This window comes from Alligator sinensis, unplaced genomic scaffold, assembly GCF_000455745.1.
Source record: "Alligator sinensis unplaced genomic scaffold, ASM45574v1 scaffold1389_1, whole genome shotgun sequence".
Taxonomy (NCBI): domain Eukaryota; kingdom Metazoa; phylum Chordata; order Crocodylia; family Alligatoridae; genus Alligator; species Alligator sinensis.
In genome coordinates, this window is record NW_005843026.1 from 818 (window position 1) to 18446 (window position 17629).

Below are 17629 nucleotides of genomic sequence, written 5' to 3' on the forward strand. Positions count from 1 at the left end.
ATTCTTTATGGGGGTTTATATGGTTTATGTGTTTTAATGCCTCAATGTGTATATTGGTATTGTTATTTGTGAAGGTTTAAAGAAATATTATGGTTAAGTTACTATCCCTATGTGTTAATTGTGTTGTATAGGTTGTAAGTTATTTGGCTTATATTTGGTATTATATGTGAATTGTGGAATATTATATATAGTATTATATGTTAAGCCTTATAAATATTCTATGTTTTATATTAAGCATCTGTGTTTATTCTTGTAATAAATTGTACATAGTTAAATATTTGGTGTTGGCCTAGCTCTATAGAGAGGGGAGGAAGCCACTCTAGTAGCTGACTCCTTCCTCAGCACCCTGCCTGACCACCACCACTGTCATCGGAGGACAGGGCACACCCCCAGGTGTACCCGAGCTACACAAACAAACAAAACCCCTCAGGGTCAGAAGCCAGGAGAACCAGAATGTAGGAACCAGGAGGCTTGGCACAGCAGAACTGCTGACTGTCCTGCAGACCCAGACTGGTGCCACATGGATAGGTGGTGCACACAGCAGCCAATCAGGATGCTCGCTGCTCCTGAGCAGGGTCAGAGTTCATTAGCTGGGGCTTATTGCAAATGTGGCTGCTGCAGTACGTGGCCCAGGGTGGGCGGCCTGCTCAGAGTCCCTGACAGCACTGGGCCCAGGCTGGTCTGCCCAATAAGCATCCCTGACACCATGTCAGGTGTGGCTTACTGCCAGGTGGACCTCTCTTGGTTTCTCTCCAGTCTCCCTGTTCACTGGGACAATAGAGTACCTAGGGCAGGGCAACCAGGGAAGCCACCCCAGCCACTGACTTAGAGCAGTGGAAAAAACTGCTGCTGCCATAGCCACACAGTTGCACTGGGAGTGAAGTCACAGCTCCCCTATGCACCCAGCTGCCTTGTTACACCTAATGCATTGTGACCTGGTTCCAACTCATGTTCTTTTACCCTGTTCACTTCCTCAGGCTATGAACACTCTGCAAGACCTGCTTACCAACATCTACTCACTGAAAACCACTGTTGACGCCTTCCAGAATGAGCTGAGACTCTTGAAGGACAAGTTCCACAAAGTGTGTAGCCTGCCTGTGCCAGGGGGAAGTTGTCCTGGTGAAGGCATCACAGAAGGACAGCTTATTCCCCACCCACATTGTGCACTTCCTGGGTGACCCAACAGGTCTCCATATGGTCCCACATGGCACTCAGCTTCCTCAAGCAGAGAAAAATAGAGCATAGATGGATGGGAGTGATGCCATAGCAAGGACAAGACAGGTCTTCATGGGCTTCCAAGGGCTCCTGCTGGGCTTCAAAGGATTCTTTCCCCCCACATCAGGACAACTGAACCTCTCCCTCATCTCCCTACTAACATGATGTGCAGGAGGCTGGAGATTCTGGTCCCTCTCAGTCCCTAGGCAGTCAGTTTACACCCCACAGGGCTGCAGTGCATGCTGTGTGCAAGGACTGAGTTGAGTCCAAGGGCATGGAGACAAGCACTTTAGACTGTGCAGTTTGGAGTAATGCTTCCCAGCATAGGCTAGGGAGTGGGGCTGGATGGAAGCCACCAGCAGCTCAAGCACTCTGCATGCCAGCAATTCACTCCAATGTCATTTGCTCAACAGGACAGCATGGGTGAAATAGGTGAGCAGCTTGCACTACTGGATCGGCACAGCCAGATCATCCAGACCATCCTGGACAAATTGGTGAGTGGGGGCATGGCCAGGGGGAGAGAAACTGCTAGCAAATGGGCAAAAGCATGTATGGTAGTAGTCAGGAGGAGTCAGGTAGGGATTGCTTAGCCCAGGCCCTGTTGTACAGCATTTCAAGAGCCCTATTTATGCACTAAGTTCAGTGCCACAGTCACTGGTAACTGGTCACAATCAGTGAGGGTTCTGTGCACAGCCTACACTGGAAACACATGTCCCAAGGCCTAGGAAAATCCTGATACACACCTGGCCAGATCATCCTGCTGTGTCGGTTCCATTGACTTCAGTGGAGCAAAGCTGATCCACCCAGCATGGGCAACTGGTGCCTCCTGAGTCACTTGCGCGCCCCCCCCCAGTGGCCACTCATCGACTGGGGGGTGGTCCTCTGTCTGATCACACTGACCCGGGGGGGTGGTATCCCCCCCAGCCAATCCCACTGACCCACAAGTGGCAGCGGCAGTGGGCACTCCACTGACACTTCTGGGGGAGTCCCCACTCCCTGGCCGGTACTCTCAGGGGGGCACCAGTGCTCTCACCTGCTCCCCCTGCGTGGGAATGCTGGCTGACAGGGCGTGCACCAGCGCTCTCAGGGGGTGCATGTGCATCCCTGTGCATCCCCTACATGTTGCCACTGCACCCCAGCTGAGGATCTCTGCTGACAAGTTAATTCAAAGAAGAGCCACCTCCCCTGCAGAGTAAGTAACCAGAAGAGGAGCTGTGGTTGTAAGTGATGCTATCTGGAAAATAAGAGTTCAACCTGCTTTACAAAGGCAAGAGACATGTCTGGTCGGTTAAGCACAGTCAATTCAGATACCTTCACACCCAGATGTGGGGATGTCTTCCCCTCTGTACATGAGCAGCCATGTTACCTGTGCACTTGCTGGCCTAGAATCATAGAAAGTTAGGGTTGGAAAGGATTTCAGGAGGTCATCTAGTCCAACTCCTTGCTCAAATTAGGACCATCCCAAACTGGATTGTCTCAGCCAAAGCTTTGCTTAGCTGGATCTTGAAAACCTCCAAGGATGGAGTTTCTACCACCTGTTCCAGTGTTTTATTACCCTCCTAGTGAGAAAATTCTTCCTAATATTTAACCTAAACTTTACTCGCTGCAACATAAAACTATTGCTCCTTGTTCTGTCATCTCCCACTGGTGAAAATAGTCTAGATCCATCCTCTTTCAAGCCCCACTTCAGGTAGTTGAAGGCTGCTATTAAGTCCCCTCTCAGTCTCCTCTTCTCTAGACTAAATAAGCCCAGTTCCCTCAAGCTTTCCTCATAAATCATGTCCCCCAGCCCCCTCACCTTTTTGTAGCCTTCTGCTGGACCCTCTCCAATGTATCCACATCCTTTCTGTAGTGGGGGGCCCAAAACTGAACACAGTACTCCAGATGTGGCCTCACCAGTGCTTAATAGAGGAGAACAATAATTTCCCCTGACCTACTGGCAACACACCTACCAACACAGCCCAGTATGCCATTAGCCTTCTTGGTAACAAGGGCACACTGCTAGCTCATATTCAGCTTATTGTCCACTGTAACCCCCAGGTCCTTTTCTGCAGAGCTGCTGCCCAGCCAGTCACCCTGCAGCCTGTACTGGTGCATGGGATTATTCCATCCTAAGTGCAGGACTTTGCACTTGTGCTTGTTGAACCTCATGAAATTCCTTTTGACCCAATCCTCCAATTTGTCTAGGTCACTGAATCCTAGCCCTACCCTCCAGCCTATCTACTATTCCCCCCAGGTTGGTGTCATCTGCAGACTTGCTGAGGGTGCACTCTATGTCATCTTCCAGGTCGTTGATGAAGACATTGAACAAAACTAGCCAGCAAACATGCCAAGCAGCTGGTAGCTGAAGAATACACAACAGACACAGCACTCGCCTCCCACACTTCACCCCAGGGGACTCCTTAGGCAGCTAGATCCCAGACCTGGACAGGGAGCAGGATTGCTACTGGGATCAAGGCTGTTTCTCTCTTGGTAGCTCCTCCATAGGAGTCCTGTTTTGGTGGAGGGAGGTGGGGGGAAGAGGGCAGGATGGGAGCATTCAAAATGTCTCTGGTCAGTTCCAAGTCCACTGAGCTATGGGACCCCCCAGGAGTCTGGTAGCAGCCTTGCTCCAGTACAGACTGGGCGTCCTGGGTGGGCACTGAGGACAACAGTGGGCACAGCAGGCTGCCAGCCTTATCTTTAGCATGGTTTTTTAAAATAATATGTACAGCACTATGCTTAAAGTCCCAGTGATAAGTGAACTGTGGAGGGCACAGCTGGTATAGTGCCTGGAAATCTGTGCCCAGAGGTTGGACTTAAGATACAAGTACAGGGGGCATTGCAGTATAGGTGCTGCACCTCAGCCTGCACTAGGATGTCAGGTCCTCTGTATGTTGCCCTGAGACAATCATCCCCACACACACACACACCATGAAAGAGTCTCTGCAGTTCCCAGCCCTCACTGCTCTCTCTTGAATGCCACCCTTCCAGTCTTGGCCCTGAGTAAGGGTTAAGCATTTTGGCCTTTCCCCACTGCCAAGTACCTAAATCACTAAGTCTTAACCAGGGTGCCATATCACCCTGGGGTCTATTGAGATCCTTTCAGAGGTGCCACAGAATGTTATTATTGTTAAGGGTACAAAAAAGATTCACAAGATAAATCCAGAGATTTCAATAAAAATCCAGGTTTAAAAACATTCTGACCTGTTGTGGTCTTTCTGCATTCTTTGCTACAGAAGACTTTCTCTATTATTTTTCTGAAGTCAAAAAACAAGTGAAAACTTTGGCATTTTCTGAGGGCTGCCTTGAATCTAAGAAGGGGTGCCTTGGGTGTGTCTACACAAGACACTATGTCTGTATAGTGATGAGTAATGGCGATGTAGCTCAACGCTATGATGACATAACATTGGCGAGTATGAATCGTGACTCTGATATTACTGCTCAGTACCACCAGAAAAACCCATTAGGTGCTGGGACTGTGCAGTAGCAGTGGTTACTGCGCAATCATTTAGTACTTGCTTAAGCAAGTATTTAATGACTGTGCAGTAACAACTGCTCAGTCTGACACACATGTAGACACACCCCTTGAGTCCAAAAAGGTTGAGAACTACTGGTTTAAATGCTCTACTGTCATGTAGTTTGCAAAGCCTTGGGCTAGCTCTGCCTTCAAAGCTCTTGAACTTGAAAATGAGGATGACAGTCTCCCAGAAGCAGGTCCTGCCTCAGATGTAGGGCACAGAACAAGAAAACCCCTTGAAGTCCCTTCCTCCCTATACTGTGGTGGTAGCTCAGGTTGGCTGCAGCCTGGGGTGGTTGATCCCTGGTAGACAGGTGTTACTGAAGACTTGCAGCACTGGTTTGGGTCTGACGTGGCAAGGCTTGGGGTAGTTCTTTGTTCTCTGTCCTAGATTACAACTCTCCCACCCCAGTGTAAGTGCAGTGCTCCTTTCCAAAAAGAGGATGAAGTCCTCCTCTGATGTAGAGCTTCTTTTTTCTTTTTCTATTTGCAGGGTGACTTGCAGGAAGAGCTGAGCTCTTTCCCCAAGCAGGCAGACCTGGTACAATGGAGCTGTCTCTTCAAGTCTCTTGCTGACAAGGTTGGCAAAAGTTCTTATACATATGGAAGACCTTTGCTAGAACAGAAAAAAGGAAGTACTGGGCAGAGGCATCTCAGGAGCAATAAGAATGTGTCCCATTGTGTGTCTATTATGGCTCTTTGAGGGGAGAATCCAGCTTTGCTGTGGGAGCCCACAGGATGTGGTAAGGGCTTTTATTCTGACTCACGCAATGACCCAGATCATGCAGGGCTCCAACTCTGGACATCAGGGGGATTGTGCATTTCTCAGAGGGAGAGAAGGCTATCATAGAGCTGATATCTTAGGAACAAGTCAACCTCAACAGAAAGCTTAGGCTCCTGATTACATGTAGAGAAAACTGGGATTCTGTATCTGTAACCCAGCTGCCCTGGCCCATCCATCTCTCCCCCCCTTGGCTGAGCTCTCTGCAGGGGCAGCTGCTATAAAGCCTCTGGGGTGTTCTGTTTCAGAGCCTCTCTGAACAAGGGCACAGCCTGGAGTCCAAACAAGAGATGGCCAGGGAGGCCCTCAGCAAGCTGAGCCAGCTGCCAGAGCAGCACAAGGCCTTGGAGACTCGTGTCAGCAAGCTGGAGAGTCAGCTCCAAGAGCAAGCGGATCATATAGGTGAGGCTCTGCTGGCCCTCCTGTCTCCCATCCCCAGCCTGACCTCGAGGGGCCCCTGTGTGTATTGGGAACAAGGGCAGAGCTTTGGCTTTGAGGCTACAGTAACTGTGGGAGAAGTCCTTAAAACTCTCAGTGTAGATGAAGCTCTGGCATCTCTCATTTGTTTTTAGCCAACATGGGGAGCTCAGCTGACTTAGCTGCTGAACTGAAAAGAATGCAAGATGAATTAAGCAGCCTGCAGAATGAAGAAGAGAAGGTGATTTGTTTCTGGGCTGAAAGTATTGGTTGTGAGATGGTGTTTTAGTATAATACATAACATTTCTACCATAGTCTCTAGGGATGGCTGCATTGGGAGAGTGGGAAGGCTTTGGATGCACCTTGTCACAGATGTGGTCAAATTCCCCAGATGGACACTTGTCAAATTGGCCCCAGTCCTCCGGATTAATGTACTCTAAGCTTCCCTGGCCCTCAGTAGGCCTTTTTTTGGCCTCTCTTGCAGGTTTCCTGGGCACAGGCTCTTTGTATTTTACCCATAAAGCAGAAATGGAGCCTTGCAGCCTATCTGTCTTAGGTTCCCTATGTCAGCACTGACCCTCAAGATCACCCAGTAACTTAAACTTGCCCTTTCCCAACCATGTGGGCACTCTGGGGTAGAAAGCGGCTGGGATGTGACATGTGACACACACAGACTTTGCACAGAATTCTAAAACAACATTGTTCTTTACTTAAGTACCAGCGAGTTCTCATAGTTAGAAAACAACAAACTTCCTGGACTCTCTGCCACACAATCCAGCCCATCTTGATGTGAGGAGTCCTTTGGGGTCCTCACTATTCAGGTAGGCAGGGATTCTCCCTGCTTCATTAGTTTCCTGCAGCACCTTTTTTTCATAGTTAGCTGATAAAAAAATGATTCACAGCAGCCCCAGCCATTTTATAATCTTCCAATACCCATCACATGACCTTCAGTCCCAACAAGTAACCACAGACTTGCTACCAAGTGACCTCACATACTAGGCAGCCCTAATAAATTGGTTCTCCTAGGCTTTAACCAACTTCCTCAGCATACCAAATGCTTATTGAAGCACAGTCTGTGAAGTGAAATATTTTCCTTTGCCCTTAGTCTAGAGTGGATACATGCTAGACATGTTGCTTGGATGGAACTCCATTTTGTTTTGCTCATCTAAGTAGCAGGTTTTTAGTTACATAGCATTTATATGCAGGTAAGCATTTTATTCCTGGACAAACAGATCATTATTTGCATGCACAGACAGAGTAGGCTATACACTGGCCATGTACACACACCTTTTGTGGGCACATAGTGATAGCTAAGGCCTAAGATCATAGTTGTCTCATGAATACCCAATGTTAGATGGAGGAGGGGAGTCATTCCATCCTTTGTCCTCAGTAGCTGAGGGCTAGGCACTCATCTGGGGAAGTTAGCAACCCAACTTCTAGGCCAACCTGTCAGTGAAGGTTTGAGCCCAGGCCACGCCTCTCTAATTTCCTTGCACAACACTCTAACCACTATTCGAATCCCCATGGGCCAAGTACCATAGAAACTGGCCCCATGGGAAGCCACGAGAAGGAAATATGTGGGAACAGGAAGAAGAGAGTAAGCCAGAGGGTGCATAGATAACTTAGGTGGTTGCTGGCCTGCTAGGGAGCCTTATGCCCAGTAAGGCAGAAACTTCATCCTTTTCTGCCTTCATCCTTCTCTCCATTTTTTTCTCATTACTTTATTAAATGCAAAGGGCAGAGGCTCAGGTATAAAAATAACACTGGAGTGGGATCTGGAAAACCCCCCTCTGGGTGAAGAAGGCCTAGAGCCTGGGTTTCCAGCTTCCCAGGCAACTATATTAACCACTAAGCTCCCTAAAACATGGGTGAACATTTGTTTTCCTTCATGTTGTTGCTGTTGTGCATGCAGGTACATGCGTATGTAGTCATCTACATGTGCAGGGTTAAGTGCAGGAAAAGAATGGTTAGCTGTGTATAAGTGCCACAAATACCATTGTAGATGGCTACAAAATTGCTACTTTGACAACCAAACAAAAGAGAATTCCAGTCCTTGTCAGCACAAGTGGGGACACATTGCCATAGAAGTATTCTAAAATGAAGCAATTGTTGAATTAACAGCTTTATAACTTTAACCAGAAGTTACAAGCTGCATGTAGGCAGGTTCCCTAAAGCCTCACATATCCACCTCTTTGAAATCTAACCCACTGGTTATCAAGGTGGTCACCTCCAGCAAGGTCTCTGTCCAAGTCATGCTTCACATTTCAGGGTTGAACCATAGGAAGATGTCCCTGTCTGGGGAATCCTTGCTTTTAGGAAGGTCTGAGGGCAGGATATTGGAATGGAAACTGTTTGGCAGCTCTAAAGGGCACAAGAAAGTGGTAGCTATGCTGGGTGTCTAAGATGCTGATGGTGTCATGCCTTGCTTTCCCAGAGGCTGGACTTCCGAAAGAACATGCTGGCCCAGATGCAGAAGCTAAAGGAGCAGTGTGAGAAGCTACAGAAAGTCACTGAGAGGCTCCTGAGCAACACAGGAGACATCCAGGTAATCCTTCAGGCATACATACACTTGGGCTCTGGAAGCCAGCAGAGTATAGGCAGGGCAGATAGAAACAACTCAGAATTATGAAGACCTGTTTGCAGGTCCAAGTACAGCATGCAAAGCCTTGGGATCTCCAAGTGCCCAGCTGAGAGCTTTGCTGTGTTTTTGGGGGTGGGGGGTAAGCCCAGGAGCATCCAGCATGTGATAGAGCACACCACCTGCTTGGCTGTTTTGCTTGAGGCAAGATCATGGGCTGCAGCCCACTGGTGGGGAAGCTTGCGTCTCCTTGGTCACTACGAAGCACTGCAGTGATTGAAAAAACAAGGAGAGACTTCCTGTGCTCTTCTCACCTAGGTTAACCTCAACATTCTGTGAACATGTCAGAAAGATTTTGGATCCCTGAGGTTTTCCCTTCTTAGACTGCCTTCTTGCTGATTTGGGACATTACAGATACTTGGGGAGAGGGGCTGTTTTAAACAGCTTGAATGGAGCTTTCCTTTGGCTCCCTTCAAGAACACATGAGAAGCCACATATACTGCCAACACCAGGCAGGAAAGAAGAGCTTCCCAGATTTCCCAGCATGCACTGCCACAAGCACTTGATCTAAGCCAAACAAAGGCCAAGAAGCAGTGGCAGAGACAACATAGTAAGGGAACGTGGTAAAAGACAGCATGGTAGGGGAGGCAGCATGAACATGACTGGCATGTGGCCACATTGTGAAAAGGGCTGCAGCATGGACATGGCTCAGACCATGCCTGTTATCACTGGGCCAAAGGAAAATGTCACAGATGTGTGCATGTAGTGCAGGCACAGCCTATGGGCCCAGGAAAATGGAAACATTCCATGGCCAGTCAATGTTGCTTGTGGTCACAAACCATGGGAGGGTTTGTGACCCTTCCCCACTTTACTCCCTCTGGGTCTGTTGACACCAAAGTTTTGGGTGGACTGTCCCAGCCTAGGATAGGCACAGATGGGCAGCTTCAGATTACAGGACAGAAAGAGAATGGTTCAAGGTCTGAAACACCTGCCTTACAGTGAGAGGCACAAGGAGCTCAACGTCTGTAGTTTCTCCAAAAGAATGTCAGCAATGCTTTTATCAGGATGCTCAAGAGGGCGATAGAAGTGAGCTCTTTATTCTAGTGGATGAAGGCAGTATGACATGCAATGGCTAGATGGTGAGGGGAGACACATTTGGACTGGAGAGATGATGTTGAGGTTTTGCATCAAGGGGGATTGGTGCTACTCCTGAGGCCCATGGTGGGTTCCCCAGAACATGTAGCTGTTAAAGTGAGACTGGACCTATTTTTTCAAATGATCTGGTCTTGCTTGGTCCCCAAGGGTGCAGTCGAGGGACCATGAGGTGAGGTCCTTTGACTTGGGTTAGGCAGGGGACGAACTAGAGGACCACATCTGTCCTTCCTCGCCTGACAAGTGCTGAGTCTCTATACTGTTTGCCTGAAGAGCGTGTGTTGCCTGCTTGCAGAACCTGCGAGAGATGGTGGAGCAGCTGAACCTGAATAAAGCAGACAAAACCCTGCTTGAACAGGAGATGAATGTGGTGAGTTGAGGCAACCAGTGGCACCAGCTTCAGGGACTAAAGGCCTATCCCCACCTCCCCAGAAATGTTGTGCCTTGCAGTGCTGAGTTCAGTTCTTAATGCTCTGAGGACAGCACTGGCACAGAATGTAATTATCCTGATGGACTGGCCGGGAGCACCAGCCTCCTGCATGGGAGTCTGCTCCTTAGGACACTGTCCCATTACATGAAGACAGATCCTGGATCTCAGGAGAAATAGCATCTAGAGTAAATCCTGGTAGCTTTAAGCCTGGCACCCAGACTTCTCTGACTGTAGTGTATGGAGATGCCTGCATGTTCTGTAAGAATCCAGTTGGCTCCCATCACTGCCTTCCTTAGGTGCTTGCAGGGCAAGGGGGGGCACTGCTGGGCCTGATATCAGGAAGGAGCAATGTGATCTGTATGTGAGGGACCCTTCTCCATAATTCTCTTTTTCTCCTGTTAAAAACAATGAAAGCCCCATGGCTGCAACTGGATGCTGGCCAATTGGCTCCACTGGGAGCTGGTTACCTGCCCTTTGAAACTGGAGGCCCAAGTGCCAGAACCTAAATCCTTTCTGTTTCTTGCACAAGCCCTGATGGAGTGCTAAAACTCTGCCCTTCTCTCTCACCTTCCAGATCCTGTGTGCAACTCAAGGAAGAGCCAGGTTTTCCCACTACAGCCCACCCCTCTGAACAGTTCCATCCTCCCTCATGGTGGATGGGAGTTCTCAGTAGTGTGCTGGGGCCATCGCCCCTTGCAGAACTGGGCCCTTTATTTCTCCCAGTGTGGGAGGGGGGATCCTGTTGCTGTCACCCAGTCCAGGCTGCCCAGGTCTCAAGTCCTGCCTTCTCCCACTGTTCTTAGGCCCCAAGGACTGAGCAACTCCAACTGGCATTAAATTGCACCAGACTTCCCCAGAAGCTGCTCCCTCTCCCCCTTCCTGATCAACACTGTTACAGCATGGGTAACCACACACAGGCCGCCTGTGCTGCCCTGAGCCAGTTGCATGCTTGCAGCCTGCTCCTAGCTCAGGAGCACCTGCTCCATTCACAGCCCTCCACCCCTGTGGGGAGGAGCCCTGGAGATCCCTTCTGGAGGATGCAGCCATGAGATAGGGGAAGCAGGACTCCAATCCTGTGCAGACCTGAGCCCTGGACCTTCCAGCCTCTGAGCTGGGGAGGAGCCGTCTGAGTATGTGAATCTCTGTTAGAAAGCAGACAAGAGTGAGCTGGAGACCAAGGTGGACCATGACGAGCTGCAAAGTGCCACCACTCAGCTGAATGAGATGATGCAGGACCTGCTGCAGAAGATGTCCCTGCAGGACAAGGAGTGGCAGAAGGTTCTGCAGAATTTGTTCATCGACATGGACTCCAAGGTAGCAGGTGTCTGCAGGGCAGGGGGAGAACAGCTGTGGGGGTGGGAGGTGGTGGGCTGGGTATCACCTCACCCTAATGCAGAGTAAGCGGCCTGAGATTCCAGGAGCTGCAAAACACCCTTAGCTTTGTCTTTGTTTCACATCTCCTCTAGCTTTGCTGGACTAACCTGGTGTCCAGTTAGTGTGAGACCAGGATCATGTTCTCTTTCATCTCCTCATCCTCTGCAGTTAGTGACAGATATTATGAGCACCCTGCCTTGGAGCCTGAGCAGTCTCTCTTGCAGAGGCCCTGGGGAGTGAGGAACCGCACAGACCAGGCTCTGCTTTCTCACATGATGAAAATGCATCTCTGTTCCCACTGCATGGGAATACAATGGGAACTCGGATCCATCCTCAGGGATAACAGTATCTCTGCTGTCCCAGCCTAGGGATGCAGTGAATAAGCACCCTCTGCTTGAAACCCATATGGATATAGCACATGGGATCCCTTCAAAGGGAAAGCAAAGGACATGGAGCCAAGATTGCTCTCTGCTCATTGCTATGTTCAGTACTGAGCTTACTGTCATGCCAGTAGCAGGAAGAGAAAGGTGGGTACTGACTTTTTCTCCTTTTTCTCCCTTCTGGTCAGGAAAAGATATCATTTACCTTAACCCTGGGGCTGACATCCTTTGGCTTCTCTCCATTTCTGCAGCACTTCAAGGGGCGCCCCAGTGCTGGGAGCAAGGTGGCCAAAGCAGCCCTGCTTGAACTGGGAGATCAGAGCCCCAGGGGCTTCCGTACTTCCAGGGTTGTATCATGGAGGAAGGATGGGGAGCCCAGCTGGCCTGCTTCCCTCAGGAAGAGCTCTATGGCATGTGCATGTGAAGGGAAGACTCCCTGCCTGTTACCTATAGTGAGGGGGGAGCCTTCTCCCCATATCTCCGCTTTAATATCTGGGTTGGAAGTGACTGCTTGTTGTCTGGGCTTGCTCTCCCTCCCTCCCTCCCTGCTGTGGGGCAGCTCTATCACATTCTACCTTTGAACATATAGCTGGGAGCTGGACTTATTCCTGGGCTAGGAATGGGGCTTCCCCAGAGTGTGCATATCATATGGACACTTGTTTTTGACTCACACCCATGCTAGGTGATTGCTGATACCAATTGTCTCTGGTGACAAGGGAAAAGGAGGCACCTGCAGCAGCAATGGCCAAGATAGAGAGATAACAAGCCACCTATGTTCTGTGCCCTTTATGGGGCTGGCAGCAATGGTTGCTGTCGTTCTTGGGCCTGCTCAAATGGGCATCTGAGGCTGGTATCCTTGCCATAATTGGTTACACTACTGAGCCAAGGAGAAGGTGACAGCTCTTGGGAAGTTAAAGGGTGCGCAGGGGCCATTAGGGCAGAAAGCAGGGACTTGTCTGCAACAGGGAGACTCTGGCTAAGCAATCAGGAGATTTGATTCTGGTATAAGAGCAGCCGAGGCCACCAGCAAAGAGGTAGGTTGCGTAGCCAACTTCTCTGCACATCTAGGGCTTGTATCAGGCTTTGTGGAGTGGAGTCACTCCTCCCATGTGTGGGAACTAGTGGGGAGGAGAAGCTTTGCCAGCCCTAGAAGAGTGAGCTGCAGCAGAATAATGCAGACATCTACTGCAAGCAGGCCCCCTTCAGAGTCACCTGCTTCTCCTGGTTCTCTACAGCTGGACCGTGTGGCACTGGACCCCCTGCAAAAGCAACTGGAGGAAGTGTGGAAGTTCATTAAGAAGTATCTGAGCGAGGGCCCCCACTTTGATGCTGACAGCGCTGCTGGCTTTAAAAAGTGAGTTGGTGACGGCAGCCTCCTGTGGCAAGGAATGGAGTCCACCCCCTCACTGTGCTATGCCAGTGCCTTGGGGAAGTCATGCTGCCCCAACACACATGGGAGCATAGAGGCTGCACTCAGGTAGCTAAAAAGAAGCCAAGTACAGCTGTTTTCCTCATCAGCCTCATGGAGATTCACTCACACTATCAGTTCCAGCAAGTTATGTTCTATCTGGTTAAGCTCGTAACATCACCAAGAAACACTGACTGCTTGGCACTACCTGTAGTCTTTTTGACCTTGCTGCCTTCAAATACAGTGGGGCATAGATAGGGCTTCAATTACCCTTTCCATAAATAGGGCTATCTGTCCTAACAGGCACATCTATATGATGGTGGAAACACCTGTCCTTCACATACAGAGCTAGTGGCAAGTCTCTCTCCCTAGTGCTGAAAGATCTTGCTTTTTCTTGGCCTTCTTTGAAGCTCAGGATTTATCCTGGTAGCTTGTGAAATTCTCTGTGAAGCTGTATCAACTGCTGTTCAGCACAACCTTCCACTTCTGGACAAAGAGCTCTTGTCCAGGAGCTCCTAATGTTAAAAGCCAAGGGCTGATTAGACTAGACTCTTTGACTCCTGTGACAAAATGCTCCACATCACCTTGAGTGTTGGGAAAGGTTGCCCCAATGGGATTTATACCTTCTTTTTTCCCTCTTATTAAAGCCATAAGGCAAGAGTGACTGTCCAGAGGTCCTGGGGCTGATCTGCAGAGCAAGACTCTAGGGAATTGGTGTGGTCCCAACAGAAGGCTCCTGGCCTTGGTGTCAGGAGATTTGGAGTCTGTCCTTACTCCATACTGGGTACTGCTACACCTGGATGAGCTGTGCAGAGGCTGTCCTTCTGTGGGCATCCAGGATAGTGAAGGCTCTAAGTAGCAGTGTCATGCTAAGAAATATACTTTTAAGCTGCAGTTGATGCCACTGGCATATCTTTGAGTGCTTATCTTATATCTGAATAATACATATCATGGGGTCTGTTCCAGGCAACTCTTTGAACGGGTGAAGTGCATTTCCTGTGACAGACCAGTGATGATGACAACTGGGCCGTGAGTACAGAGCAGTATTCCTAACCTTTTTAGATCCAAGAGACCCTCCATAACTTTTGTGAACTGAGCGGCACCCCATTGCCAAAATCAATGCATTTATTATAGTGTCTTTGGGCAGGGGAGCAGCCAGACAGGGATAAGTCAGGCTTGTGCTCATCTCCTCACACCTTGCTTATCTCTCACACCTTTCAGAGGAACTTACTGCATCCTCATGGTATGTGGTTGAGAGTTACTGATATTGAGCAAAACCCTGATTTTCAATAGTTCTGGCTGAATTACACCAATTTGTCACTAGAGGGCACTATTTGACCTTTTGTTCTACACTGTTGCCCTCATACAGGCACCTGGTAACAGTCCGAAAGGCAAGGTTATACTCCCGGACGCGCCCAGCCAGTGCCAATGGTTATGAGTACCTAGCACAGAAACAGCAAATGAGGTGAGCTACTGCCCAGGAAGCTGCAGGGCCCTGAGCCATGATGAAACCAGAGAGGACTCTTGCTTCTTGCACCTGGGCCTGATGTATGGTGTGTGAGACATGCCATGTACTTGACTGTAGGGGGGATTAAACACCAGATTCTCCTTGGCCTTCTATGTACTGTCCTGCTCTCTGGTCAGTATGGCTAGGGACAGACATTACATATAAACCAGTTTAAGTGATGAGAAACTGGTTTAAACCTGTAACAAAACAGATGTTCAGTACACATAAACCAGTTTGAAAATGGCTGAAACTGGTTTGAGATTTGGCTCAAACCAGTTTATGCAATGTCTATGCTTATGTTTATGACTCCTTGCTGGTTTAAGATAAATCAAAGCCCCCCAGCATCCCAGCATGCTCTCTGGCTGGGCAGGGCAGGGCAGGGCTCTCTGCTCCACAGCAAGGCTGGCCCTCTGCTGCCTTGCTGGAGCTCGGCAGTCTCTTCAGGCATCTGCCTGGCTTCTGCTCCCTCCCCCTCCAATGTGCTAAGCAGGCCATTCTCCCCTCCCTCACAGACACCTCAACATTAGCTAACAGACCACATGCTGGCTACAGTCTGTGCTGAGAGAGACCACAGAGGCAGACAGGCTTTTTGGAGCTATTCATCTGGTAGCTTAATGTCCTTCTTTGGTAAAGCTGTTTAAGAGCTGCTTGCTCCCCCTGTCCCTGCTAAGCAGGAATTCCCCTTTCCCCTCTGCCTTGTGAGAAGGTATCTGTGTATTAGCTAGCTGACCACATTCTGGGTCCCTGCTGAATCAACAGGCAGAATCAACAAGTAGCTGGTAATGTCCCTGTGTTTTCTTAATGGGGTGATAAACACTGAGATAGGAGTGACACTCTTATCAGCCCCACACCCCTGGCTTGCTTGCCTGTCAGTTTGCTGCAGGCAGTATACAGAAGCAGGGAGGGAGATTGAAAAGTTCTGTATCAGCAGCAGATGCACACACTGCACACACACCCCTTTGCCTCAGTGCTAGCTGGAGGTTGGTAACACTCCCACACCTTGACCAACCAGCTGGGAAAAGCCTGGGACTACAGGAAGGTTTGAGGTTTACACCAATCCCTAATCAGAGCCTCCTGCTGGGACCTGGCCACACCCCCTTCAGGTCAGCTCTTCAAGGGAAGGGAGGGCTGCTTTAGCACCCCCTGGCTTCCTGCCTGAGCCACTGCAGGCATGTGCCTGAATTTCCTCAGTCCAGAGGGATTGTCTCTATGGTTGGAAACCGGTTCAGTTTAGCCAGGTTAGACTAACCTGCAAAGGTTGAATCAATTCAGGCTCAGGCTTTTTGAATGTCTGTCCCTAGCCTATGAAAGAAGCCCCATGTCCAGGGAGAATAAAGCAGCCTGTTTCTTTCCCTGGAGATCTGCTAGTGCTAACACTACCCCTCCACCATTTCACCAGTGCCAGGTGTGAGACACTGGTGTGGCTCAGCTCCTGGCTCAGCAGCATGTGCCTAATAAAGGAGGGGCCTGTGCTCTAGTTCTGCAAGTGATTCAAGTAGCAATGGAGCCTGGTTCCTAACCCCTGAATTTGAGCATCTCCAGGGGAGGTAATTTTCCTTCAAGATGCCTATAGCAAGTTCTGCCCCAAGGTAGCAGGTTTCAGGGCATTCATCTCATCAGGACAGAAGCTCATCACCCCTTGAGAGCCGGTCATTTTTGCAGGCCCTGTCTTCTGCTGGGGGTGATGCCCATCACTATGCAGCCAGGGGAAGCAGTCACTAGTGTATAGCACCAGGTTCAGGGGGAGGATCTTCTGGTTTCTGGGACAATATTTGCTTCTCTAGTATCCTTGAGCTCACTGAAGGGAACTCCATGTGCCTGTATCCGGGGGTGGATGAAGTAGGGGTGCTTTGGTGTAGTTGCACCTCCTCCACTCTTGCTGTCTGGGGCCCAATCCTGACAGAGCTGGGTTGCCCAGCCCCTCTTCCCCAGCCAGGCAGGCAAGCCAGAAACACCTGCAGAATCAGTTGAGGGTCAACTGGAAGCCCAGTTCCTGCCAGGCTACCCAGCTCCACTTCTCAAGCTGGGCAGGCAGCCAGGTGCACCTGCCATATCCTGTCAGCCTAGAGGCCAAGGATCTGATCCCAACTGCACCCCCCTTTCTAAACTCCTAGATTAACCATTGCCAGCTCTACAGATCCATGCAGAGCCCTGCTCAACTCCTGATACTCCTAGAAGATATGATGGCTGATTTTTGGCCAGATAAGGGTGTGATTCCTGTGGTTAACAGTGCAATAAGGGGGGGTAATGGGTCCACTCTGTCCTTCTCCAGGGAACAAGCTCTGGAGAAGAAGGACAGGAGTGAAACAACCAGCCACGAGCAGCAGTCCTCACAGCAGTCCTCGCAGCACTGCTGGCAGTGCCAAGCACATGCCACTTACCCTGCCGAGCGATATTCCACTCCAAAGACTCTCACTACCATCTACCCCTATGGAGACCCAGCTGTCCTCACCTATGATAATGTAAGCCTACTCATGCTTCTGTTCACCTCCCATGCCAACCCCTAGCCATGTGCTTCTTGTTAGACCAGGGATAGGCAAAATACAGCCCACAGGCCAGATCCAGCCCACCAGGCCATTCTATCCAGCCCATGGGACCCCTAAAATTTAGAAAATTAATATTTATCTGCCCTAGGCTGCCTGTCAAAGATCACAGGAGCTAGGGGCAGTAGGACCCAGGGGAAGCCACGGCAGGGCCCTGAACAGCAAGGCCTGCCCCCACCAGCTAGAAGCCCCTACCTAGCAGGGGGGTCTGGCCTGGGACCATGGGGCTGTTCATGCCTCCCTGCATGGGAGTGGGAAATTCAGGTAAGAAGGGGTAGGGGTCAGGGAGGCAGGGGAGGACCATGGGTGATTGTCCCAGTCCTCGGAGCTGGGCTGGTTCCTGCT

General features: G+C 49.9%; 1 protein-coding gene across 1 annotated transcript in view; it reads left to right on the forward strand.

The window, feature by feature from the left end:
- Positions 1–977: 977 nt before the first annotated feature.
- The window catches only part of CUNH16orf96 (chromosome unknown C16orf96 homolog), a gene marked incomplete at its 5' end in the record, with an annotated part of 23110 nt that continues 6458 nt past the window's right edge, over positions 978–17629 (forward strand). Inside the window, 12 exons of the mRNA XM_025193202.1 lie at positions 978–1082; positions 1629–1709; positions 5208–5294; positions 5744–5897; positions 6068–6153; positions 8347–8457; positions 9938–10012; positions 11222–11386; positions 13062–13180; positions 14201–14263; positions 14604–14699; positions 17014–17203. Of these exons, the coding sequence (XP_025048987.1) occupies positions 978–1082; positions 1629–1709; positions 5208–5294; positions 5744–5897; positions 6068–6153; positions 8347–8457; positions 9938–10012; positions 11222–11386; positions 13062–13180; positions 14201–14263; positions 14604–14699; positions 17014–17203 (1332 nt within the window). The remainder of the gene's footprint in view (positions 1083–1628; positions 1710–5207; positions 5295–5743; positions 5898–6067; positions 6154–8346; positions 8458–9937; positions 10013–11221; positions 11387–13061; positions 13181–14200; positions 14264–14603; positions 14700–17013; positions 17204–17629) is intronic.